At 36.2% G+C, this 26,649-nt stretch overlaps 2 protein-coding genes across 2 annotated transcripts; both read left to right on the top strand.

The window, feature by feature from the left end:
• Positions 1 to 1,606: 1,606 nt before the first annotated feature.
• Positions 1,607 to 2,887, top strand: LOC133334268 (POU domain protein 2). The gene is made up of 3 exons (XM_061542558.1): positions 1,607 to 1,802; positions 1,875 to 1,957; positions 2,018 to 2,887. The coding sequence occupies exons 1-3, from the start codon at positions 1,631 to 1,633 to the stop codon at positions 2,885 to 2,887; spliced, it is 1,125 nt and encodes a 374-aa protein (XP_061398542.1). The 5' UTR covers positions 1,607 to 1,630.
• A 45-nt stretch (positions 2,888 to 2,932) lies between these two features.
• On the top strand, positions 2,933 to 24,026 carry LOC133334266 (rRNA-processing protein FCF1 homolog). The gene is made up of 2 exons (XM_061542556.1): positions 2,933 to 3,246; positions 23,371 to 24,026. Exons 1-2 carry the CDS (start codon positions 2,933 to 2,935, stop codon positions 24,014 to 24,016), a joined length of 960 nt encoding a protein of 319 aa, XP_061398540.1. The 3' UTR covers positions 24,017 to 24,026.
• Positions 24,027 to 26,649: the final 2,623 nt, after the last annotated feature.

The raw sequence follows: 26,649 nt of genomic DNA, 5'->3' as shown, positions 1-26,649 counted from the left end.
TTTACAACAACCCCTTAATTTTTTCTACTGCAAGGGAAAGGGGAATTACAAAATTTTTTTGATTTGCCATTTTCAAAATTAAAAATGGTTTGAAATGAAAAATCGAAAGCGAAAAGGGTGGTAAGTAGTCACCCTTTTTTGGCATAAAGGGGAGTTTTTAAATTACGAGGCCGAAGAGATAAATCACAATGACTCGTTTGACTTGATTTCTGTTGTTTTTGTTTTATTACAAAAACAACAAAAATTTACAATTGTTAAAATTTTATATTTTTTCTGTTTTGAATGCGGGTACAGGTTTTGAAAAAGAAATCAAATCACAGCAAGCCAACACTGTCACAACACTTTCTCAAATTTCAGAGGACAAATTTTCTTTCTTCAGACCTTTCTTTTCAATCAAAGAAGAAAAAGAAATCATTAAAATTTTCTCAATGCCAATTTTTACACCTCCTGATGTTTTCCCTTTTTTCTGGATGCACCACCAGCCAGCCAGTCAACCAGCAGCATTGCACTGTTTGTCATTCTGTCCTTTTATCGTAGTGAAAGAGCCAAGTGACCGCCAGGTGATATTCCAGTGTGTGTGTGCGAGTTTTGTTTTATTGTGCTCAATGACAGCAGCAGCAGCTGTAAACTATTTTATTTGGAAAATGTTTTCAAATCAATTGTTTGTTTTTCGTATTTATGTTTGTGTGTGTCTGTGCGAACATGTTCTGATTTTTTTGAAAATTCATGGTGAAAGGATTTCCCCAACTGTAACACAGTTTTCAATATCCACAATTCAAAAAGAGATTTTATTTTAATATGAATTACTACTCTCTCACGCTCTCACGAAAAAAGTATTTCACAAAGAAATTTTTTTTATTAAATTTAATTTATTTAAATTAAAATAATTTTTTATTTTTTTTTTAATTAAAATATTTTTTTATTTAATTTTTTAAATTAAAAAATTATCAAATTATCATTAACCCTCTCCAAATGAAATACAAACCACTCTCTCTTTAATGAATACCCCACAAAGGCCTCTCATTTGCCTAGTGAATAACACAATTACATATCTCTCATAAATAGCTCTCTTTATCATGAATAACTGTTCCCTCTCTCTTGGCTTTCAACACAACACAAAGCTCTCTCTCATTTACATAGAAAAGCAATCAACATTAGTTCGCTCTCTTCTCAAAACAACTACCGTTTGAATCGCCTTTAAGACACTCTCTTTACTCTCTCTCTCCACCAAAAAAAGCAACAAATTCACTAATGACAATTTTCTCTCTCTTTTCTCTTTATAGCTCCCCACTATGCCACCGATGATGTATGTGAAACCAAATACAGCTCACCCTCACCCACAAATCTCAGCAATAAGAGGCCACGAGAATTGGATTCCGACATGGAAAATGAGGTCTTGAATTTGGCCACCCATAGCAATACACCAAAAAGGCAAAATCGTTCTCCTTCACCAATTATGACCATGCAGGAGAAACCTCAAGAAGCTGCTGTCATTCCTCCTCCCACCACCACTTCTCCATTCTCAGCAGCACCCACAAATTTCTTGGCTGCCTTGCAAAATCCTTTGGCTCCCTTTTTGTTGCAAAATCAACTGGGTTTGGCTGCTGCCGCTGCCCTGCAGCCCGAAGATATGCAACAGGCCTTCCAGCTGCAATTGCAAAGCTATATGGAAATGATGCGTCAAATGGCTCCCGAAACCATACAAAATCCAGCTGCTGCCCAATTTTTGTTGCAGAACTCCTTGCAGGCCATGATCCAGTTACAGGCCTTGCAACAATTGAAACAACAACAACAGCAGCAACAACAAGTTCAAGAAAGAGCTCCTGAAGTCGAGCAGGAGGAAGAGAATTTGTGTAAAACTCCCAATATGGAGGCAATGAAGAAATATTCTACCCCACAAAATAAATCCCCCTTGAGAAGTCCCTCTCTCAGCCCTGTTTCCAGGCATAGCTCTTCGGCCCGTATGCACCACAACAGTGTGGGTACACCAGCCAGCTCAATGCATTCGCAACAGCAGCAGCAGACCACACCACCAAATTCCGCTCATTTACCCATGACCCTGAGCAGTGCTGCCATGACCCCTAACACACCCGGTATGACACCAGCTTTTCCCACAGCCTCACTGAGTCAAGCCTCAGCTTTGAGCTACTCGAGTACCCCACAAAATTCGAAGAGTTCCAGTGCCAATACCCTCTCCCAAGCTGCACGCACCTTGGATCAATCGCCTGAAGAAACCACCGATTTGGAGGAATTGGAACAATTTGCAAAGACCTTCAAGCAGAGACGTATCAAATTGGGTTTCACCCAAGGTGATGTGGGTTTGGCCATGGGTAAACTCTATGGCAATGATTTCTCCCAAACCACAATCTCCCGATTTGAGGCCCTCAATTTGAGTTTTAAAAATATGTGCAAATTGAAGCCTTTGCTACAAAAATGGTTGGAAGATGCCGACAACACAGTGTCCAAACCAGGTGGCATTTTCAATCTCTCCGCCATGACCTCAGCCCCCTTGGCCACCCCTGAAAACAACATCATGGGTAGACGCCGCAAGAAGCGTACCTCCATTGAAAGCAATGTTCGCTCCACCCTCGAACGGGCCTTTGCCATTAACTGCAAACCCACCTCAGAGGAAATCAATCAATTGGCCGATCAAATGAACATGGAAAAAGAAGTGGTACGTGTATGGTTCTGCAATCGCCGGCAAAAGGAGAAACGTTCCAATCCCTCTCTCGATTTGGATAGCCCCACTGGTACACCACTCAGCAGTCATGCCTTTGGTTATCCTCCCCAGTCGCTTAACCTCACCAATGGTTTGGAAGCCTCCTCGCTATGTGGCAGCTCCATCAGTTCATTATCGCCCACCCACTACAATGTCAAACATGAATGATGTTGGTACACGAAGGACGATTATAATAATGGTTATGTAGATAACATGGATGCAACATATCAGCAACATATGGTGGGGTCGCAGCAGCTGCAGCCGGGTATGATTATGCCACATGCCACAGATAGCGATTATATCTCGATGGTAAATGGTAGCAATAATTATCCAGCAATATATCCGCCAATGTCCACATCGTATAATAACTATAATGAAGCCTTTGGTGAGGATCAGGCCTCATGGCAGCAGGGCAGTAGCAAACCAGCTCAGGATTATCAGCAACAACAATATCATCATCAAAACTCCTCAACTTCGTCATCAACAAATTTACTTACAACCTGGTCAGCAACCGGCCAAAGCAAACAGTAAAAAATTCTCTCTCTCCCACACACTCTCTCGCTCTCTTTGGTGATTTGTTGATTTGCTCGCTCTCACACAGCCTCACTTTGGTCGCCAATACACAGCCTGCAAGCGACCATTATAAACAAAAAAGGTCATCGAATTGTAAATAGTTCTACTCCTTGAAAACCTCACAAAGACAACATTCCATTTCAGTATTCATATCAGGAAAATTCAAAACAAAACAAAATATTGAATTTTCAAATTTGAAAAAAAAATATCTAATATTGAAACACTCTTCCATTATTTGATAATTTTTTTTGGTATAACTTTTAGACTAAATATAAACGAATTTAATTAGTATTGAGTGTAAATATTTCCTTATTAGAAATTTAAGTATTAAAAAAAGAGCCGGAAAATATTTAGAGTTCCTACTAGACTCCCATTAATCCCCCATGAAACTATTACTGGAATTTGAAGTATACTAAACAGAAAATTGAAATAATGTGTATTTATTAGATATCATTTATATAATGGAAATTATTAAACAATAATTGTATATATAAATATTTATAATATAAGTGTTTAAAATTAAAAAAAAAAAAAACAAACAAATAATAAAAAAACAACAAAATATTACAAAAAAAACAAAATGAATTTTTATTTTCTCATTAAAAAACCAGTAAGGAAAGTAGTAATGTCGGACTGGGCCGACTATATGATACCCTTCACCAATTTGGGTATATTCTACATATGTATCCTAACAGACGTCGCCTCTTCGAAGGAGAATTCGCATGAAGTTGAACGAACTTAGATATGTGATCTTTATCAATATGTAAACAGACTAACTTCAATCCCAACACATGCCACTCTGCAACCTATGCTAAATTTTGTTAATAGGTCGAAATTATATATGGAATAGGTCGAAATTATATATGGAAGCTATGCTATATCTATATCTGTACCGATTTCAAAGAAACATGCCAGAGATTAATTTATATTAACTTTAGTACGTTGTGTCAATCGGCCTAGCTATGGGTCATTTACATAAAATCGGACAAAAAAAAAATATATATATATATATAGGAGGTGTATGTAAATCTGAACTGATTTTCACGAAACTTTGCACACATAATTTTAAACTTAATTCAGTACGCTATACCAAAATCGAAAGATATATGGGGACTTTGGTACACTATTTACATAAAATCGTGCGAAATTATATATGGGAGCTATATCCAAATCTGAACCGATTTTCACGCAACTTAGCACACATCATTCTAGGCTTAATTCAGTACGCTGTGCGAAATTTCGTGCAAATCAAAAGATATTTAGGGACGTTGGTGCACCATTTACATAAAATCGGACGAAAATATATATGGGAGCTATATTGAAATCTGAGCCGATTTTCTGGAAACTTAAACACATCATACTATACTTAATTTACTACGCTATGCCAAATATCGAGCAAATGGAAATATATATAGGGACTTTCGTGTACCATTTACATAAAATCCGGCGAAATTATATATGGGAGCTATATCTAAATCTGAACCGATTTTCATAAAACTTAACGAACATCATTCTAGACTTAATTCATTACGCTGTGCCAAATTTCGTGCAAATCGAAAGAAATATAGGGACTTTGGTACACCATTTACATTAAATCGGACGAAAATATATATGGGAGCTATATCTAAATCTGAACCGATTTTCAGGAAACTTAGCGCTCTTTATTCTAGACCTATTTCATTACGCTGTGCCAAATTTCGTGCAAATCGAAAGATATATGGAGACCATTTATATAAAATCGGACGAAAATATATATGGGAGCTATATCTATATTTGAACCGATTTTCACGAAACTTGGCACACATCATACTATACTTAATTCAATACTCTATGCCAAATTTCGTGCAAATCGAAAGATGTATAGGGACATTGGTGCACCATATACATAAAATCTGACAAAAATATATATGGGAGCTATATCTAAATCTGAACCTATTTTCAGGAAACTTAACACACATCATTCCAGACTCAATTCAGTACGCTATGTCAAATTTCGTGCAAATCGAAATATATATAGGGACTTCGGTACGCCATTTACATAAAATCGAACGAAAATATATATGGGAGCTATATCTAAATCTGAACTGATTTTTCCCAATTTCAATAGAGTTCGTCCTTGGGCCGAACAAGTGACGTATGCCAAATTTCATCCAATTCGGATCATAAATGGGACTTATACTTTATTTACAATTTAACACCAACAGACGGACGGACTTACTTTCTTAGCTGGCTTGTGACAGAACTTTCGTTCCATAAGCCGAGCTTAGAAAAGATTTCCAGGCGCGTCTGTCTTTTGCGCAGTTTTTCCAATTTGCAAGACCATTTTCGGCAATGATGTCTTCGACTTGATCTTTCCATCGTATTCTTGGCCTTCCTCTTCTGTGTGAACCATCAGCTGGTTCGCTTTTATATGCCTTCTGGGCTGGAGCATCTTCATCCATTCTCACAACATGCCCTAGCCAACGTGGTCGCTGCAGCTCAATACGTCTAACAATGTCGGAGAATAGCTGGTACAACTCATGGTTCATTCAACGGCGATATTCACAGTCAACGCAGATCGGCCCATAGATCTTTCGGAGAATTTTTCTCTCAAAGAGAGAGCTGCCTCATCTGCTTGCGCTTTAGATCCATATAACAGCACGAGTAGTATCAGCGTCTTGTAAAGTGTACGTTTGGTCTGACAGGAGGTGGCCTTGTCTATAAACTGCTTACTTAGACCATCTTCATCATCTATTGATCATCACAATCCTTCTCCCAATTTCAAAACTGATGTCATTCGTTTTATTTATGGCGGTACCAAGGTATGTGTTGTTTGGTGTATCCTCGTTCGGTATTGAAGGGCTCCGATAGGTCCTTTCCGACTTTAACGTAAAGTTGTCCTGCATACCCGTATTAATTTTGCAGGAATCCCGAACGTAGACATGGCTTTAAACACCTCTGAACGGATAGGGCTGTCGAATGCGGCTTTATAGTCGACGAATAGGTGGTATGTGTCGATGTGTTTTTCGTGGGGTTTTTACAGGATTTGGCGCTGAGTGAAAATCTGGTCATTGGTATGGTCCAATAATGTCATTGACCATTGGCTTCAGTCGTTCACACAGTACGCTGGATAGCACTTTATATGCGATGCGAAGGATACTTATTACTCTATAGTTTGCATATATCGTCTTGTCTCCTTTTTTGTGCACGGGACACAGGATGCTGAGGTTCCAATCATTGGGCATGCTAGAGGCTAGAGGAATGCCTGCATTCCTTACCAGCATCTAACAACCAGTCTTGAAAAGTTCGGCTTGTAACCCATCGGCTCCTGCTGTTTTATAGTTCTTGAGCCGATTAATTGCTTTTATGACCTCATCTTGGCTAGGTGGTATACACTCTATACCATCATCTCTGATTGGTTCTGGGTATCTTCTTCACCGCCACTATTTTTTGATACCAGAAGCTTTTCAAAATGTTTCTTTCAGATCCTCAACACGCTGTCTGTGTCTGTCACCAGGTTTCCTTCTTCATCTCTACAAGAGGATATGCCTGCACCAAAACCTTCGGTTTTGTGTTTTACTTGTTGGTAAAATTTCCGGACTTCATTCTGACTCCTGTACATCTCGATTTGCTCACGCCCCCGTTTTTCTATTTCTTTTTTGTTTTTTTTCAGAAAACACGTTTCTCCTCTTTCCTTTTCTCCCGATAATTGCGATCCGAATCGATATTCGCTCCTCGGATCGATCGAACATCTAATACACTGGATGAATGCCTTCCGTCGATCACAACATGATCAATTTGATTTCTCGTTGCATGATCAGGAGAAATCCAGGTGACCTTGTGTATATCGAGATGCTTGAATCTGGTGCTGCTAACTACCATGTTTTTTGCTGCCGCTAAGTCACTCAACCTCATGCCGTTGTCGGATGTTTCTTTATGAAGGCTGAATTTTCCGACGGTGGGGCCAAAGATATTTTCCCTTTCTCCTAGCAGAATTTTAATGTCATGGTCAGGGCAGCGATTATATGCTGTTTCTAGGCGCTCGTAAAATATGTCTTTGGTCTGTTCATCTTTGTCTTCGGTCGGAGCATGGGCGCAAATAAGACTGATGCAGAAGAACTTCACGGATTATAGCAATTCGCTCAGCTACTGGAGTGAATCTGGAGACGAGGTCTTTTATTCTCCTGTTGACCAAAATTCCGCGTGAATTTTCTAAAGATTATTTTTTGAGGGTCTACCAAAGGCGTGGATTTGTTAAAGAATATTTTTTCGAGGGTCTACCAAAGGCGTGGATTTTTAAAGAATATTTTTTCGAAGGTCTACCAAAGGCGTGGATTTTTTAAAGAATATTTTTTCGAAGGTCTACCAAAGGCGTGGATTTTTTAAAGAATATTTTTTCGAAGGTCTACCAAAGGCGTGGATTTTTTAAAGAATATTTTTTCGAAGGTCTACCAAAGGCGTGGATTTTTTAAAGAATATTTTTTCGAAGGTCTATCGAAGGCGTGGATTTTTTAAAGAATATTTTTTCGAAGGTCCACCAAAGGCGTGGATTTTTTAAAGAATATTTTTTCGAAGGTCTATCAAAGGCGTGGATTTTTTAAAGAATATTTTTTCGAAGGTCTATCAAAGGCGTGGATTTTTTAAAGAATATTTTTTCGAAGGTCTATCAAAGGCGTGGATTTTTTAAAGAATATTTTTTGAAGGAAACCTGGATAGACTATTTACCTATAAGTTAATTCAAATTGACCCCTGAGTCTCTTAACATATGCTCTTTAAAACTTCTCAATGGAGTTCCATGAAATTTTGTCCACATGTGTATAAGATGGAAGGGGGTCGTATGTGACATATTTGATAAAGGTCTAGTTCGGCTTTCCCCATGGACATAAAAATATGTTTGCAGTACTTAACAAAAAAGTGGATGACAGAATAAAAAACTACTATTTAAAACATTACGAAAAAAATCAGAGCAGAAATAAAAAAAAAACATTTTCAAATGACCAAAGAACAACATGCCAATGGACAAGATTTTACCTCCTGAATGGGGTGGAGGCAAAATAGAAAACTTTACAGGAAAAAAGGGTTACTCGATTACAAGTTCAGTTCATATTTCATGAGGCCATCGAACAACACAACAACAAGTTGTTGTTGGTGAAAACACAAACAGACATAAACATTTAACTTAAGTATGTGCGAATCAATGACGATGTCCTTGTGTGTTGAAACCCCTTTTTGCTAGGATTTACCCCTTCCTTAAAAGAGAAAAAAATCGTTTTTCTTTGAAACAAGTGGTACCCCACTCAAGCGATAAAAAATAGCCCTGCTCGAAAAAGAACGAAGGGTTCCTTCTGGCTAAATGGGAAAAAAGAAATATGGTTGAATATGTTTATAGACCAGGACATTGTCAAAAAGGATTTATAGCCTGTTACTGGCCTGATTTGGCATAAACAAATAAGGGCTTCAAATGTTTGTTTGGCCAGGCGATGTTCTCACCCCCATTTTTTGGCCTCTAAGGCAGCAAACCAGCAACCATTTTTCATTCTTCGTCTAAGGACAACATAAAGCGCAACATATTGACATAAAAATTGTTGAAATGATTTTTTATCCTTTAAATCTACTTTTAGTGTCATTATTTAACAGGCTAAGATTGTTGGAAGTGGACAAAGGAGGTTATTAAGGCGAAAGGGTTACTTAACAAAAAGTAGATCTGCACCACCACCGGTTAAGTACTCTTATGTTGATTTCTTTGCCAATGGATTTAACCTTTTTTTCCTTCTTCCGTTCGTCTCTATCAAACCGACGAAGGAAGTTCATTTAAAAAATGGTGTTTCCTGTTTACTTTTCGACGCGTGCCATTTTCTTTTGTCCCGCCAAATGCCAGTGGTGATGGTGGTGCTGCTCCTTCTTGAGGTAACGGAAATATTTGCAAAATTCTATAAATTGGCTTAATGTTTGCTTAGGAAATGTTTATAAATATTTAGATTGCCAAACAAGTAATAGGGAGGATATGATGAAGGAGCAAATGGAGTTGGCAAAATGGAGACCTGTCTTAAGGGTAGGTTGGGTTTGGGTTTATATGAAATAATTATTTTATAAGTTATTACAGAATAAAATTACTAAATTTATACAAACCTGCATCGTAACCTGGAAGAAAAAATATATATTAATAAAATTTAATAACAAATAAATTAAACAAGGCCTGGATTTTTTAAAGAATATTTTTTCAAGGCCTATCAAAGGCGTGGATTTTTTAAAGAATATTTTTTCAAGGCCTATCAAAGGCGTGGATTTTTTAAAGAATATTTTTCCAAAGGGTCTACAAGAGGCTTGGATATTTTAAAGAATATTTTTTCAAGGCCTATCAAAGGCGTGGATTTTTTAAAGAATATTTTTTCAAGGCCTATCAAAGGCGTGGATTTTTTAAAGAATATTTTTTCAATGCTCTACAAGAGTCGTGGATTTTTTAAAGAATATTTTTTTCAAGGCCTATCTATCAAAGGCGTGGATTTTTTAAAGAATATTTTTTCAAGGCCTATCAAAGGCGTGGATATTTTAAAGAATATTTTTTCAAGGCCTATCAAAGGCGTGGATTTTTTAAAGAATATTTTTTCAAGGCCTATCAAAGGCGTGGATTTTTTAAAGAATATTTTTTCAAGGTCTATCAAAGGCGTGGATTTTTTAAAGAATATTTTTTCAAGGCCTATCAAAGGCGTGGATATTTTAAAGAATATTTTTTCAAGGCCTATCAAAGGCGTGGATTTTTTAAAGAATATTTTTTCAAGGCCTATCAAAGGCGTGGATTTTTTTAAAGAATAGTTTTTCAAGGCTCTACAAGAGGCGTGGATTTTTTAAAGAATATTTTTTCAAGGCTCTACAAGAGGCGTGGATTTTTTAAAGAATATTTTTTCAAGGCTCTACAAGAGGCGTGGATTTTTTAAAGAATATTTTTTTCAAGGCTCTACAAGAGGCGTGGATTTTTTAAAGAATATTTTTTTCAAGGCTCTAGAAGAGGCGTGGATTTTTTAAAGAATATTTTTTTCAAGGCTCTACAAGAGGCGTGGTTTTTTTAAGGAATATTTTTAAGGGTCTACAAGAGGCGTGGGGGTGACGTAGGGAATGATAGATACCAAGCAACGGCTCTGATTGGCTTTAACGTGGCGAAGTCCAGGCTTATCTTAGTTCCTCTTCCATTTCAATTGTGGACACTAACTTCCCCGCGGTGTCACCTGGGGTAACTGTTTTCATCATCCATTGAAATAGTGGGCTGATATGTGCCACGAGTTCACCCATCAGAACTATGAAAAAACAACGAAAAACAAAACCAATGCTAATTCTACTGGAGAATTATCGGGAATTATAAAGAGAGAGGAGAAACGTGTTTTCTGAAAAAAGAAGAAAGAACAAGAAAAACGTGAACGTGAGCAAATCGAGATGTACAGGAGTCAGAATAAAGTCCGAAAATTTTACCAACGAATAAAACACCAAACCGAAGGCTTTGGTGCGGGCACATCCTCCTGTAGAGATGAAGAAGGAAAACTGGTGACAGATACAGACAGCGTGCTGGGGATCTGGAAGGAGCATTTCGAAAAGCTACTAGTATCAAATAGTGGCAATGAAGAAGATACCCCAGAACCAATAAGAGATGATGGTATAGAGTGTATACCACCAAGCCAAGATGAGGTCATAAAAGCAATTAATCGGCTCAAGAACAACAAAGCAGCAGGAACCGATGGGTTACCAGCCGAACTATTCAAGACTGGTGGTCAGGAGCATGCACCAGCTGATTAGCACAATTTGGCTAGAAGAATGCATGCCCAATGATTGGAACCTCAGCATCCTGTGTCCCGTGCACAAAAAAAGGAGACAAGTCGATATGTGCCAACTGTAGAGGAATAAGTCTCCTCCCCATCGCATATAAAGTGCTGTCCAGTGTGCTGTGTGAACGATTGTAGCCAATGGTCAATGACATTATTGAACCATATCAATGAGGCTTCAGACCTGGCAAATCCACCATTGACCAGATTTTCACTATGCGCCAATTCTTGGAAAAGACCCACGAAAAACACATCGACACATACCACCTATTCGTCGACTATAATGCCGCATTCGACAGCCCTATCCGTTCAGAGGTGTTATACGTTCGGCATTCCTGCAAAATTAATTCGGATAACTTTAACAGGCAAAAGATCAGCAGTTAAAGTCGGAAAGGACCTAACGGAGACATTCAATACCGAACGAGGATTCAGACTAGGTGACAGTTTGTCGTGTGATCTTTTTAACATCCTGCTAGAAAAGGTCATACGAGACGCAAAGGTGAACAGAAATGGCACTCTGTACACCAAACAACACATGTTACTAGCCTACGCCGATGACATCGACATAACGGGTCTAACATTGAGAGCGCTAACAGCCACCTTTGAACAAATTGAGAAGGAGTCTGCCAAAGTGGGTCTGGCAGTAAACGGCGAGAAGACCAAGCTGATGGTATCAACGAGCAAGACGTCCAGTAGTCTCGGACCAACTGTGGAACTTCAGAACTACAGTTTCGAGGTAGTCAACGATTTTATATACCTTGGTACCGCCATAAACAAAACGAATGACATCCGTTTTGAAATTTGGAGAAGGATAGTGCTGGCCAACAGATGCTGCTATGGTGTGAGTAAGCAACTCAAAAGCAAGGCCACCTCCCGCCAGACCAAACGCACACTCTACAAGTCGCTGATACTATCCGTGCTGTTATAAGGATCTGGGCCATTGCGCAAGAAGATGAGACAGCTTTTGGAGTCTTTGAGAGAAAAATTCTCCGAAAGATCTATGGGCCGATCTGCGTTGACGGTGAATATCGACGTCCAATGAACCATGAGTTGTACCAGCTATTCTTGGACACCGACATTTTTAGACGTATTGAGCTGCAGCGACTACGTTGGCTAGGTCATGTTGTGAGAATGAATGAAGATGCCCCAGCCCAAAAGGCATATAAAAGCGAACCAGCTGATGGCTCACGCAGAAGGGGAATAAGATGGACAGATCAAGTGGAAGACAACATTGTCGAATATGAGTAAGTAAGTAAGTACAAAGGCGTGGCTTTTTAAAGAATATTTTTCCAATGGGTCTACAAGAGGCGTGGATTTTTTTAAGAATATTTGTTCAAGGATCACAGACAGGCGAGGATTTTTTAAAGAATATTTTTTCAAGGCTCTACAAGAGCCCTGGATTTTTTAAAGAATATGTTTTCAAGGCTCTACAAGTTTTTTTAAATGTGTCCTGAGGCATGTTTGTGGCTTCGTTGTAATGAATTGGAAGTATCCGTTCACAATTTAATTAAAAATACAATTTATTACTGTCCAAGAAACCCACTTAACATTGGGTATTTGAAAAATAAGTAAAATGGAATTTGACATAATGCCCAAACCAGCTTCTACCAATCATGCCCCCTCTGAAAAATTCCCAAAACCTGTAACGGTGGTTAAAACTTCATTATGGACAATTTGAATGTGTTTTTCGAAGGGCTGGTCTTTGGCTGATAACATTCATTCAAATGGTTGAATAACCGGACGCATGTGTCGACCTTTTTTATGGGGTGGTGGGTGATTTTTTTTTCAAAAACAATTATTCAAAAGAAGTTGGAAGTTTTTGGCCAAAGCGGGTGAATGAAGATTTTAGTCAGATTAATGTCCGATTTTTTTTTTTTTTTTTTTTGAAAACATGTTATGTTTATTTTGTGATATTGGCATCAGGTCGCCTTCAGGGGCTTTTGGTGAAAGTTTTATGCATCAATGGCTTGTTTTGGTAGGAAAATTTTTATTTCTACTGGTATTTTTTGTGACCAAAGGCCAGTTGTTGGATGGTTGGTTGTTTGTCCTTTTCAGTGTAGCTTTAGGCCAGCTTGTCAATGGGAAATTAAATTGAAAATTTAATGTGATTTTTTCTTGGCCTTTAGATGACGATGTTATCTTGGAATTAGGCTATTTAAACTACTAATGAAATGTTTTATGGACGGAATCAGAGGAAAAATTTCAGGGGAAAGTGGTGCGGATTCAACAAAATCTACATGGCCTGGAAAAAGACTTGAATCCTGTAAAATTAAAATAGTTACCGCAATATGTTTATAACGGAAATTAACTTTGCATGGGTTTTTCTTCTGCTAGGAAATTTATTTAAAAAATTTGTTAATTTTTTTTTTTTTGTAATTTTTAATGATTAAAAAATATTTTTTTTGGAAATGTATATTAAACAATATCTGCCTTTAATTGATAGCAAAACTCCTCCTCCTCCCCCATATTTTATCAACATATTTATTTCACATTCAAGGAAGTCAATAAAATTGAATAAGAATTTAAAATAACCCAACAACAACAACAACAAAAAATACCGAACATCTATTCAATTTTTGGAATAAATAAAAATCAATCAACAAATATAAAATGTCAACAACACACAATTACTACAAAGGAGGAATGAACGAAAGGGTAACAACTTATGTTCAACAAAAAAATAAAAAAAAAAAAAAAAAGTTAGCGGGGGTGGAGTTACAATCGTATCCCGACAAAACACGCATATTCTCATCGCAATCGAACAATTCAATTTTTTTTATTGACAATATTTGTTAACATACGACGCACGACTTATCAACAGACGTCATACAAATAAACGACCACGGAAACGAACAGGGAAAGGATTGAATGGTCGATTGAAAGTTCATATCGTCGTCCTTCGTCACAATTGTATTGTGAATTTGTTTTCGTCGCTTACCGAATGGAAAGGAAAATTGCAAATTAAATATGAAGCAAATAGAAGTAGAACAACAAATTCAACATACAAATATAATTTTTTGCATGATTTCCAAAATTTTCGAATGGCAAATGAAGGGTACCACATACACATACCGCATGCGAAATTAATTCGAATTCGAATAACATTAAAAAAGTCAATATTTTTTATAAGGACAATGATCTTTAAAGCAACCATAGTCTTAAGAAACTATATTTAACCAGTAAGGAAGGTAGTAAAATCGGACAGGGCCAACTTTATGATACCCTTTACCACTCTGGGTGCATTCAACAGGACCATTGATATGTTTCGTGTCAACCGATGCACCAATTACCTAAACTTCAACGAACATACAAATGGGAGCTATATCTAAATCTGAATCGATTTCACCAAATTAAATGTTAATAGTACAAATTTTGGTTCTTTAGTGCACACTTTACAAAAAATCGAAGGAAAATATATATGGGAGCTATATCGAAATCTGAACCGATTTTCACGAAACTAAACACACAGCATTCTAGGCTCAATTCAGTACGCTATATCAAATTGCGTGCAAATCGAAAGATATATAGGGACTTTGGTGCACCATTTACATACAATCGGACGAAACTATATATGGGAGCTATATCGAAATCTGGAACGATTTTCAAGAAGCTCAACACACATCATTCTAAATTTAAGTAAGTACGCTATGCCATATTTCATGCAAATCGAAGGATATACAGGGACTTTGGTGCACCATTCACATGAAATCGGACGAAACTATATACGGGAGCTATATCTAAATCTGAACCGATTTTCACGAAACTTAGCACACATCACTCTAGACTTAATTCCATACGCTGTGTCAAATTTCATGCAAATCGAAAGATATATAGGCACTTTGGAGCACCATTTACATAAAATCGAACGAAACTATATATGAGAGCTATATCTAAATCTGAACCGATGTTCACGAAACTTAGCACACATCACTCTAAATTTAAATCCGTACCCTATGCCAAATTTCGTGCAAATCGAAAGATATATAGGGACTTTGGTGCACCATTTACATAAAATCGGACGAAACTATATGCGGGAGCTATATCTAAATCTAAACCGATTTTCAATAAACTTAGCTCACATCACTCTAGACTTAATTTCGTACGCTGTGAAAAATTTCGTACAAATCGAAAGATATATAGGGACTTTGGAGCACCATTTACGTAAAATCGGACGAAACTATATATGTTAGCTATATCTAAATCTGAACCGATTTTCACGAAACTTAGCACACATCACTCTAGACTTAATTCCGTACGCTATGCCAAATTTCGTGCAAATCCAAAGATATATAAGGACTTTGGTATAACATTTACACAAAATCGAACGAAACTATATATGGGATCTATATCTAAATCTGAACCGATTTTCACGAAACTAAACACACAGCATTCTAGGCTCAATTCAGTACGCTATACCAAACTGCGTGCAATTGGAAAGATATATAGGGACTTTGGAGCACCATTTATATAAAATAGCACGAAACTATATATGGGACCTATATCTAAATTTGAACCGATTGAATTTCAATAGGGTTCGTCCTTGGGCCAAATAAGTGACCTATGCCAACTTTCATCCAAATCGGATAATAAATGCGACCTGTACTTTGTTTACAATTTAACATGGACAGATAGACGGACGGAAATGCATAAATCGACTTAGAAAGTGATTCTATGCATATTCTCAAAATCTCGCTTCATTTTGCCTGTTACAAACATATGCACAAAGACATAATACCCTGTACCACAGTGTGGTGAAGGGTATAAAAATCATCCAAGAAAAAATAACATACTGAAGACCCTTGAATCTACCCAACTTGTACAGCTTTGAAAAAATCTACGCCACTTGTATAGCCTTGAAAAATATTCTTCAAAAATCCACACCTTTTATAGATACTTAAAAAATATTCTTTAAAAAATTCACGTCTCTGGCAGACGCTTTAAAACATATTCTTTAAAAAATTCACGCCTTCTGTAGACCCTTTGGAAAAATATTCTTTAAAAAATTCACGCCTTCTGTAGACCCTTTGGAAAAATATTCTTTATAAAAATCCACTCCTTTTGTAGAACCTTAAAAAATATTCTTTATAAAAATACACTTCTTTTGTAGAACCTTGAAAAAATATTCTTTAAAAAATCCACGCCTTTCTCTGATCCTTCAAAAAATATACTTTAAAAAATCCACGCCTTTCTCTGATCCTTCAAAAAATATACTTTAAAAAATCCACGCCTTTCTCTGATCCTTCAAAAAATATACTTTAAAAAATCCACGCCTCTTGTAGACCCTTGAAAAATATACTTTAAAAAATCCACGACTTTCTGTGATCCTTCAAAAAATATACTTTAAAAAATCCACGCCTTTCTCTGATCCTTCAAAAAATATACTAAAAAATCCCTTGGAAAAAAATCGTTAAAAAATTCACGCCTCAGTAGTCCTTTAAAAAACCTTCTTTAAAAAATCGCTGCCTCTTTTAGACCTTTGGAAAATATTATTTAAAAAATCTTCGCCTCTTTTAGACCCTTGGAAAAATACTCTTGTTGACCCTTAGAAACCACTAAAAAATATTCTTTAATAAAAGCCACGCCTTTTTTAGGGCCTTGGAAATATCGTTAGACACTCCTGTTGTACAGCCTTGAAAAAATATTCTTTAAAAAATCCGCGCCTAGTAGTCCTTGAAAAAGATTCTTTAAAAAATCCACTCCTCTTGTAAAGCCTTCAAAGAATAATCTTTAAAAAAATTCACGCCACTTGTAGAGCTTTTGGAATATTCTTTAAAAACGTTCTGATTGTCCTTTAAAAAATGTTCTTTTACGAATTCAAGCTCAAATTTTAGATCCATCTCTTATGTCCAACATCTGCAAATTTTATGCTAAGAAAATACAACGAAGAGTGTGCAAATATAAACAAATAATATTTGTTTTTAAGCAAAATGGACAAAGGATTTTAGAATAAGAGAAGAATGGCAAATTATGATGATTACGACAGTGATTGTGTTTCAGACAAAGATAACAGAAAAGAACGATCGTTAGACTTCCAAAGTAAACAACATCTGAATGAACTTTACTTTTGTTTGACCAATACATATTTGAACGATTTTTAAAGAATATTTTCCCAAAGTATTTTTTTTTTTTAAATTTAAGAATTTTTTCCATTGACTATTAAGGTGTGGATTAAAAAAATCGGCATGAAATTTTTAAGAATATGGTTATATTTTAAAGAATGTTTTCTTCAGGAACTATCAGAGGCGTGGATATTTTATAGAACATTTTTCCAAGGACTATTGAGGCTCAGATTTTTTAAAGAATACTTTATCAAGGATTGTCAGAAGCTTGCCATTTTTAAGATTAATTTCTCAAGGATTATATTAATTTAAAAATCCTTTCTATGCTTCTATATTTTTTTCAAAAATGTTTGTAAAGTAAATGTCATCAATCGAATTAAAAATCATGTCACCCATCCCCTTCCCTCCCTTGGAAAGATGATAATCAACCCTTTTTATGGTGGTTTTAAATAAACAACTATCTATTATTTCTGTCGTCCTTTCATCCCTTTTTCGAGTTACGCCCCACCATGACAATAGCGGAAATTGTGAAAGCATTGTTTGCGGTTTAAAGTATTATCACCCGCACGCACCATCATTCAGCTATGGCATGCCACCCACCATGGCTAATTGGTTTAGATTTTACATTTGTTCGCATGACATCATTTTTGGCTAAGTTAAATGGAGACAAATTTCGAAAAGATTTTTATACTTGTGCGCCATAACTTTAAACAAATCACCATGGCAAATTTGAAAATGCAACAAAAAGGGGTAGGTTTACTGTGCTCACAACATCCCCCTCCTTTCATGTTTCTTTTCCCTTGATGTTAATTTGCATATGGAGACATTTGAGATTTTACACCCTTACTGCTTTTTCGGTAAAATCAAAAATCAGTCCACCATTTGTATTCTCCCATCTTGTTGGCCATCATGTTTTCAAAATATGGAAACTTTTCTTCATTTACCGTTTACTCCGCCTTTCCCTATCCGTTAACTCAGAAAAACATCAAACGGAAATATATCTCTTGACCATATCATCTTCCATGGCTGCTTCTCTAATAAATTAATTAACTTTACACATTAACACCATTTATCACATTAGCCCCCAAAACAACAATTTACAACAATGCAAAAGGATATCACAGGATCAAACAACATTCTACAGCCTCAAAAAACAGCAGTTTCAAGTGGGTCTATATTTGAAACCTTTTAATCATTTAATACCCCATCAACTCAAATAAACTCTATCATGGATATCGATTTATTTTCCAGTAATAGAAAAAAACCTCGAACAGGACACCATCAGCTGAGGCGACAAGTTGTTATCAAACTTTCAACATGCATTAGAACAGGGAAGAACAACAACAAAAATTACGGGGGGCGGAGAGAGAAAGTTGGGAAAATCTAATCGTGGATTTTCTTTAAATTCCACACCCCTCTGATAGGCCTTGAAAAAATCAAACCCTTAAAAAAATCCACGCCTCTTATAGGCCTTGAAAAAGCTGTGAAGCTTTGAAAAAATATTCTTTAAAAAATCCACGCCTCTTATAGGCCTTGAAAAAGCTGTGAAGCTTTGAAAAAATATTCTTTAAAAAATCCACGCCTCTTATAGGCCTTGAAAAAATATTCTTTAAAAAATCCACGCCTCTTATAGGCCTTGAAAAAATATTCTTTAAAAAATCCACGCCTCTTATAGGCCTTGAAAAAATATTCTTTAAAAAATCCACGCCTCTTATAGGCCTTGAAAAAATCCACGCCTCTTGTAGACCATTGAAAAAAAAAAAACATTCTTTAAGAAATCCACGCCTCTTGTAGGCCTTGAAAAAATAATCTGTAAAAAATCCACACCTCCTTTAGACCCTTGGAAAAATATTCTTTAAAAAATCCACACCTCCTTTAGACCCTTGAAAAAATATTCTTAAAAAATCCACGCCACCTTTAGACCCTTGAAAAAATTTCTTTAAAAAATCCACGCCTCTTGTAGAGCCTTGAAAAATATTCTTTAAAAAATCCACGCCTCATGTAGAGCCTTGAAAAATATTATTTAATAAATCCACGCCTCAGTTGGCCCTTGAAAAATATTCTTTAAGAAATCCACGCCTCTTGTAGACCATTGAAAAAATCTTCTTTAATAAATCCACGCCTCTTGTAGACCATTGAAAAAATCTTCTTTAATAAATCCACGCCTCTTGTAGGCACATGAAAAAATATTCTTTAAGAAATCCACGCCTCTTGTAGACGCTTAAAAAAATATTCTTAAATAAATCCACGCCTCTTGTAGACCATTGAAAAAATCTTCTTTAATAAATCCACGCCTCTTGTAGGCACATGAAAAAATATTCTTTAAGAAATCCACGCCTCTTGTAGACGCTTGAAAAAATATCTTTAAATAAATCCACGCCTATTATAGGCCTTGAAAAATATTCTTTAATGAACCCACGCCTCCTGTCGACCCTTGAAAAAATATTCTTAGAAAATCCACGCCTCTTGTAGAGCCTTGAAAAAATAATCTTAAAAAATCCACACCTCCTGTCGACCCTTAAAAAAAAATTATTCTTAAAAGCCTCTTGTAGAGCCTTGAAAAAATATTCTTAAAAAAGTCCACGCCTCTTGTAGAGCCTTGAAAAAATATTCTTTCAAAAATCCAAGCCTCAGATAGTCTTTGAAAAAAAATGTCCCACCATTGTCGTCCTACCCTCCTTACAGAGCGCAAATTTCGCACTACATAAATCAAACTTCAATGAAAAGAGATAATTCTGCGGGAATGGGGGTCCTCAACATGTTAACCCTTTTGTCACACATACATGTTTGCGATTAAAATGCGTGTAAATCCTAAAAAAGATTCCCCAAGAAAACAGAATCATTACACCAAATAACATGAAATAATATGCCGCCAAATTGATTTTGTCCTCCCCAGCCCCAGTCATAGTCCTGTTCTACACCTTCTCCTCAAAGACAATCCCTTTTTTTAGAATGACATCAACGATGCTACTGCCGCCATCTTAAGTAGCCAGGACGTCAAAAACATATGGCTTGACAAATATTACAACATTAAATATGTACTCCCCCACCTCTCATCCACCCAACCACCCAGTTTACTCCAGTCGTTTACTGATTGGTTCGTGTTATCCTTTATCTTCTGTTTTGTTCAGGGGATGGGGGTGGTAAAGCAAATATCAAAACTTTTAAATCATAAAAAGAAAAACGAAAATATGTTTGAAATTTGAAAAGGGTCATATTAGGCCTAGCCGATTGTTGTTGTGATTCTTTGTTTGTCAAGTGTCCGGTTTAAAGGAGCCAAACATCCAGGATCTTTTGTTTTGTGCAGTGATTTTTTTTAAGTTCGCCTGCCAATTTTGAACGATTTTCTTAATGGAAAATTTAATTTGTTTGAAAATGGGGATTTTTTCTATAGAAATTTGTTGTATTTTTATTTCTTCGACGAATTCTTTGATATTCGATGCAAGTGTTGATTAGTGTCAAATTAAAAGCTTTTCGAAGTGGATTTTTCACAAAAAATCTAGATGGTCTACAAGAGGCGTGGATTTATTAAAGAATATTTTTTCAAGGGTCTACAAGAGGCGTGGATTTATTAAAGAATATTTTTTCAAGGGTCTACAAGAGGCGTGGATTTATTAAAGAATATTTTTTCAGGGGTCTCCAAGAGGCGTGGATTTATTAAAGAATATTTTTTCAAGGGTCTCCAAGATGGATTTTGTAAAGAATATTTTTCAAGGGTCTACAAGAGGCGTGGATTTTTTAAAGAATATTTTTCAAGGGTCTACAAGAGGCGTGGATTTTTTAAAGAATATTTTTTCAAGGGTCTACAAGAGGCGTGGATTTATTAAAGAATATTTTTTCAAGGGTCTACAAAGGCGTGGATTTATTAAGCGTGGATTTTATTAAAGAATATTTTTTCAGAGGGTTCATAGGCGTGGATTTTATTAAAGAATATTTTTTCAAGGGCCATACAAGAGGCGTGGATTTTTTAAAGAATATTTTTTCAAGGGCCACACAAGAGGCGTGGATTTATTAAAGAATATTTTTTCAAGAGTCCACAAGAGGCGTGGATTTTTTAAAGAATATTTTTTCAAGGGTCTACAAGAGGCGTGGATTTTTTAAAGAATATTTTTTCAAGGGTCTACAAGAGGCGTGGATTTTTTAAAGAATATTTTTCAAGGGTCTACAAGAGGCGTGGATTTTTTAAAGAATATTTTTTTAAGGGTCTACAAGAGGCGTGGATTTTTTAAAGAATATTTTTTCAAGGGTCTACAAGAGGCGTGGATTTATTATAGAATATTTTTTCAAGGGTCCGCAAGAGGCGTGGATTTATTAAAGAATATTTTTTCAAGGGTCTACAAGAGGCGTGGATTTATTAAAGAATATTTTTTCAAGGGTCTACAAGAGGCGTGGATTTATTAAAGAATATTTTTTCAAGGGTCTACAACAGGCGTGGATTTTTTAAAGAATATTTTTTCAAGGGTCTACAAGAGGCGTGGATTTATTAAAGAATATTTTTCACAAGAGGCGTGGATTTATTAAAGAATATTTTTTTCATAGGACTACAAGAGGCGTGGATTTATTAAAGAATATTTTTTCAAGGGCCAAAAGAATATTTTTTAGGGTCTACAAGAGGCGTGGATTTATTAAAGAATATTTTTCAAGGGTCTACAAGATTTATTAAAGGGGTCTACAAGAGGCGGATTTATTAAAGAATATTTTTCAAGGGCCAACTGAGGCGTGGATTTTTTAAATAATATTTTTTCAAGGGTCCCACAGAGGCGTGGATTTATTAAAGAATATTTTTTCAAGCCCACAAGAGGCGTGGATTTATTATAGAATATTTTTTCAAGCCCACAAGAGGCGTGGATTTATTATAGAATATTTTTTCAAGCCCACAAGAGGCGTGGATTTATTATAGAATATTTTTTCAAGCCCACAAGAGGCGTGGATTTATTAAAGAATATTTTTTCAAGGGTCCCACAAGGCGTGGATTTATTAAAGAATATTTTTTCAAGGGTCCCACAAGGCGTGGATTTATTAAAGAATATTTTTAAAGGGCCAACTGAGGCGTGGATTTATTAAAGAATATTTTTCAAGGGCCAACTGAGGCGTGGATTTATTAAATAATATTTTTCAAGGGCCAACTGAGGCGTGAATTTATTAAAGAATATTTTTTAAAGAATATTTTTTCAAGGGTCAAGGGCCAAAGAATATTTTTTCAAGGGTCTACAAGAGGCGTGGATTTTTTAAAGAATATTTTTCAAGGGTCTACAAAGGCGTGGATTTATTAAAGAATATTTTTTCAAGGGTCTACAAGAGGCGTGTGAATATTTTTCAAGGGCTACAAAAGGTGTGGCTGGAATATTTTTTCAAGGGTATTAAAGAATATTTTTTCAAGGGTCTACAAGAGGCGTGGATTTATTAAAGAATATTTTTTCAAGGGTCTACAAGAGGCGTGGATTTATTAAAGAATATTTTTTCAAGGGTCTACAAGAGGCGTGGATTTATTAAACAATATTTTTTCAGGGGTCTACAAGAGGCGAGGATTTATTAAAAAATATTTTTTCAAGGGTCTACAAGAGGCGTGGATTTATTAAAGAATATTTTTTCAAGGGTCTACAAGAGGCGTGGATTTATTAAAGAATATTTTTCAAGGGTCTCTACAAGGCGTGGATTTATTAAAGAATATTTTTTCAAGGGTCTACAAGCGGCGTGGATTTTTTAAAGAATATTTTTTCAAGGGTCTACAAGAGGCGTGGATTTTTTAAAGAATATTTTTCAAGGGTCTACAAGAGGCGTGGATTTATTAAAGAATATTTTTTCAAGGGTCTACAAGAGGCGTGGATTTATTAAAGAATATTTTTTCAAGGGTCTACAAGAGGCGTGGATTTATTAAAGAATATTTTTTCAAGGGTCTACAAGAGGCGTGGATTTATTAAAGAATATTTTTCAAGGGTCCAGAGGCGTGGATTTATTAAAGAATTATTTTTAAAGGGCTACAAGAGGCGTGGATTTATTAAAGAATTATTTTTAAAGGGCTCCAAGAGGCGTGGATTTATTTATTTTTCAAGAATGGATTTTTCAAGTAGGCGTGGATTTATTAAAAATATTTTTTTTCAAGGGCCAAAGAAACTACGCGTGTGATTTATTAAAGAATATTTTTGCACGTGGCCAAAACTTATATTAAAATTAAATTATTTTTCAAGAAATAAATCAAAATGGTAAGCTAAAATCCTATAATTTTTAGACCAAGCCGAACTAATGATGCACCTTCTGCGCTCTCTCTCTTCCAGGGTAAACAAAAGAAAACACAAAAGGCGAAAAAGCAACGCACTGCCCAACTGGCACGTCTGATGAAGCCGACCGACTCCCGCATTAAAGAAGAGCTGCGTAAAAAACGCAAGAAACCCATCGATCCGCTACAAATCAAAGTTAACCAGGCACCACAACAAAGTTCGGCACTGTTCTTCCAATACAACACTCAGTTGGGTCCACCTTACCACATTGTGTTGGATACAAATTTCATTAATTTTAGCATTAAGAATAAATTGGATATCATTCAGGGTATGATGGACTGTCTGTACGCAAAATGTATACCCTATATATCGGATTGTGTGCGAGCGGAATTGGAAAAACTTGGCAACAAATATAAATTGGCGTTGAGAATAATTTCGGATCCACGCTTCGAACGACTGCCATGCCTGCATAAGGGTACCTATGCTGATGAATGTATTGTGAATCGAGTGCAACAGCATAAATGCTATATTGTTGCGACGAATGATAAGGATTTGAAGAATCGTATAAGGAAGATACCCGGTGTTCCGATTATGTATGTTGCGGCTCATAAATACGCCATTGAACGTATGCCCGAAGCATATGGTGTAAAGGCGTAGTAGCTAGGAGTAGTTGGTAGTTAAAAATTTGTTAATGTAAGAGGAAATTAATTTTTTAATAATATTAATAAAAAAAACTTTATTTGTAAAATTATTAAATGTGAAAATATTTTGAACATTTGCAAAATATAAATGGAATAATGCCAAGTGTAAAAACTTTCTAAAGAAGAATATTTTTTGAAGGACCATACCAGTTCCTTTTTAAAGAATATTTTTCAGTGATTAAAACAGGCGTGGATGTGTTCAAGAATATTCTTTCAAGACATCAACCAGGCGTGGAGTTTTTGAAGGAGATTTTTCCAAAGCGTCAACAAGGCGAGCATTTAAAACAGACGTAGAATTTTTAAAGAATATTTTAGCATAAGTGGAGTTTCTAAAGAATATTTTTTAAGGACCATAACCGACGTATTTTTTCAAGCATAAATACATGGGGTGGATTTTTTGAGTTTTTAAAGAATATCTCTTTAAGGGCCATAACAAGTCTTGGAGTTTTTAAAAATATTTCTTCAATGTCTATAAATGCGTGTATTTTTAACGAAATTGCTGACTCTTTGTGAGGGAGTTAATATTAGAATTGCATCTATCGCTTCTGTATAATTATATATAATTGTGAAATGTAGCTTACAGCCTAGAAGTCGAAACACTGGGCAATATTAAATATAAAATACATAAATAAAAATACAAGCTGCCTACGATAGCTGCAGAAGAGCAGCAGCTACCCCGACAAACCAGAGTTTCGATCACCTCAGCCCAACCAGAGTGGTCTTGGCACAATTGAGATCTGGATGGTGTAGCCATCTCAATTCTTATTGGGCACGAATTGATAATATGTGCCCGGCATATTGTAATGGTCCACATGACACGCTACACCTTTTCAACTACCCAGCCAAACACATTCACTGTGGGCACAACCCATACAGGTCGCAGCCTTTTTGAACGTGGAGTTAGAAGCAGAACCAGATTAAGGAGAAAAGAGTTAAAGTTGAGTTTTTCACAAGTCAGGATGAATGCTATACTCGGTGAGCATCCATAGCAGCAGAGAATATTCAAGTGCTAAAGTGCATTTTTTCAGGAGCTATAATAGGCAAGGATTCGTTTTCAAAGATCGACATCGCTCCTTATAACTGCATCCCTCAGATATACACCTCAAACTGCATTGAACATAATCCACTGCGATTTTTGGTTAGGTTTCAGGCAACTAGGCATGCTCTGAGACTGAAGCCAAATTTTGGCAGCCAACATCATGTGGTTCGGCAGATAAAAAGTTTTTGGTAAATACTCAAAACTTTTATATGGGAGCAACCAGAAAACGTGGACCTACGCCGTCATTTTTGCATGGATATTTTGTACACAATTAATAAAAAAATACCTTAATTCGAGAGGTTATATAGGGGCTATATCAACATATGGACCCAGAGACCCCATTTTCCATTCCATTAGTTGTTTTGATATAAAACAATAAAAATCCTTCAAATTATAATCGCCCTTACAGACAAATCTTAAATAAATGTTGCCAGACCAATTCGCGTTCTGAACCATATTAGATCACAGCACATCCATTTTCGACATCAATGGAAAATGGAGCTGAAACAATTGAAATTGTATGTATGCAGATTTCCAAGGGGATTGATACTCTAACATTCCCCCTTCGGAAGAGATTCCATAAAAATATTTTGCTTTTCCAAAAATCGTTCATTGTTACGTTAAAACATATAAAGGAGGAGGAAGGAGCATTCCCCGATATCCTCCAGTTGTTTATCACAAAGTCGTCCGTGTTTATTACGGGCTCCAAAAATAAATTTTAAATCTGCATAGAAAATCCAATTGACAAAAATGGTTAATCTTATAGTATAGACCTAATATGAGCTACTATTTGGAACCAATTTTATAAAGAACATGCATTTTTCATGACTAAACTATCCTCTTTAATTTCTTAAAGAAATATTTAAAATAAGTAGACTCCTTTTATAAAATTCGAAAGTTCAAATTAATCCATTACTGGGAGGAGTATCTCTAACCCTTTCTGAATAAGCAAAATACATTGGCACTATCCTTGACTGCAAACTAACGTGGAATAGGAATGTTGAGGAACGCTCTAAGAAAGGACTGCTGGCCTCTACTCATGCAAGAACTGGGGATTAAGACCCGAGATCATACACTGTCTGTATGTGACGATCGTCCTAACCATTCTTACATATGCTACTGACAAAATTAAGTTTAGTACAAGGATCGGCTTCAATTCTGATCGCCGGAGCGTTAAAAAGTACACTACAGTCAGCCTTGAATGCAATCCTGAATCTCCAATCACTGGACATTCTGATTAAATTCCTGGCGGCCAGGTGTGCCCTGAGCCTACGGGAAACTCAAAAGCAGTTCATGATTGCAAGTCCGCTCTGAATGAAATACGACAGATAGATAGCTTATGTTGGTTTCCAGGACATAGTGACATTAAATGGAATGAGATAGCCGACGAGAGACATTGAAGGGAATGAGATTGAGAGATCTGTGAAACCTCCCATTGGCTATTTCATTGGCAGAATCCGCTCGTTCTACTGCGAGGTAGTCGGCAACAGATAGTTGAGGGAACCTGGTTGCAGAATCTCAAAATCTATCTGGCATGAATTCTCTCGCAA

Source organism: Musca vetustissima, unplaced genomic scaffold (assembly GCF_032173495.1).
Source record: "Musca vetustissima isolate MV318-11 ecotype Yass unplaced genomic scaffold, APGP_CSIRO_Mvet_v1 utg70434, whole genome shotgun sequence".
Classification (NCBI taxonomy): Eukaryota; Metazoa; Arthropoda; class Insecta; order Diptera; family Muscidae; genus Musca; species Musca vetustissima.
Note: the sequence above shows the minus strand (reverse complement) of the source record. Positions and strands in the feature narration are given on the sequence as shown.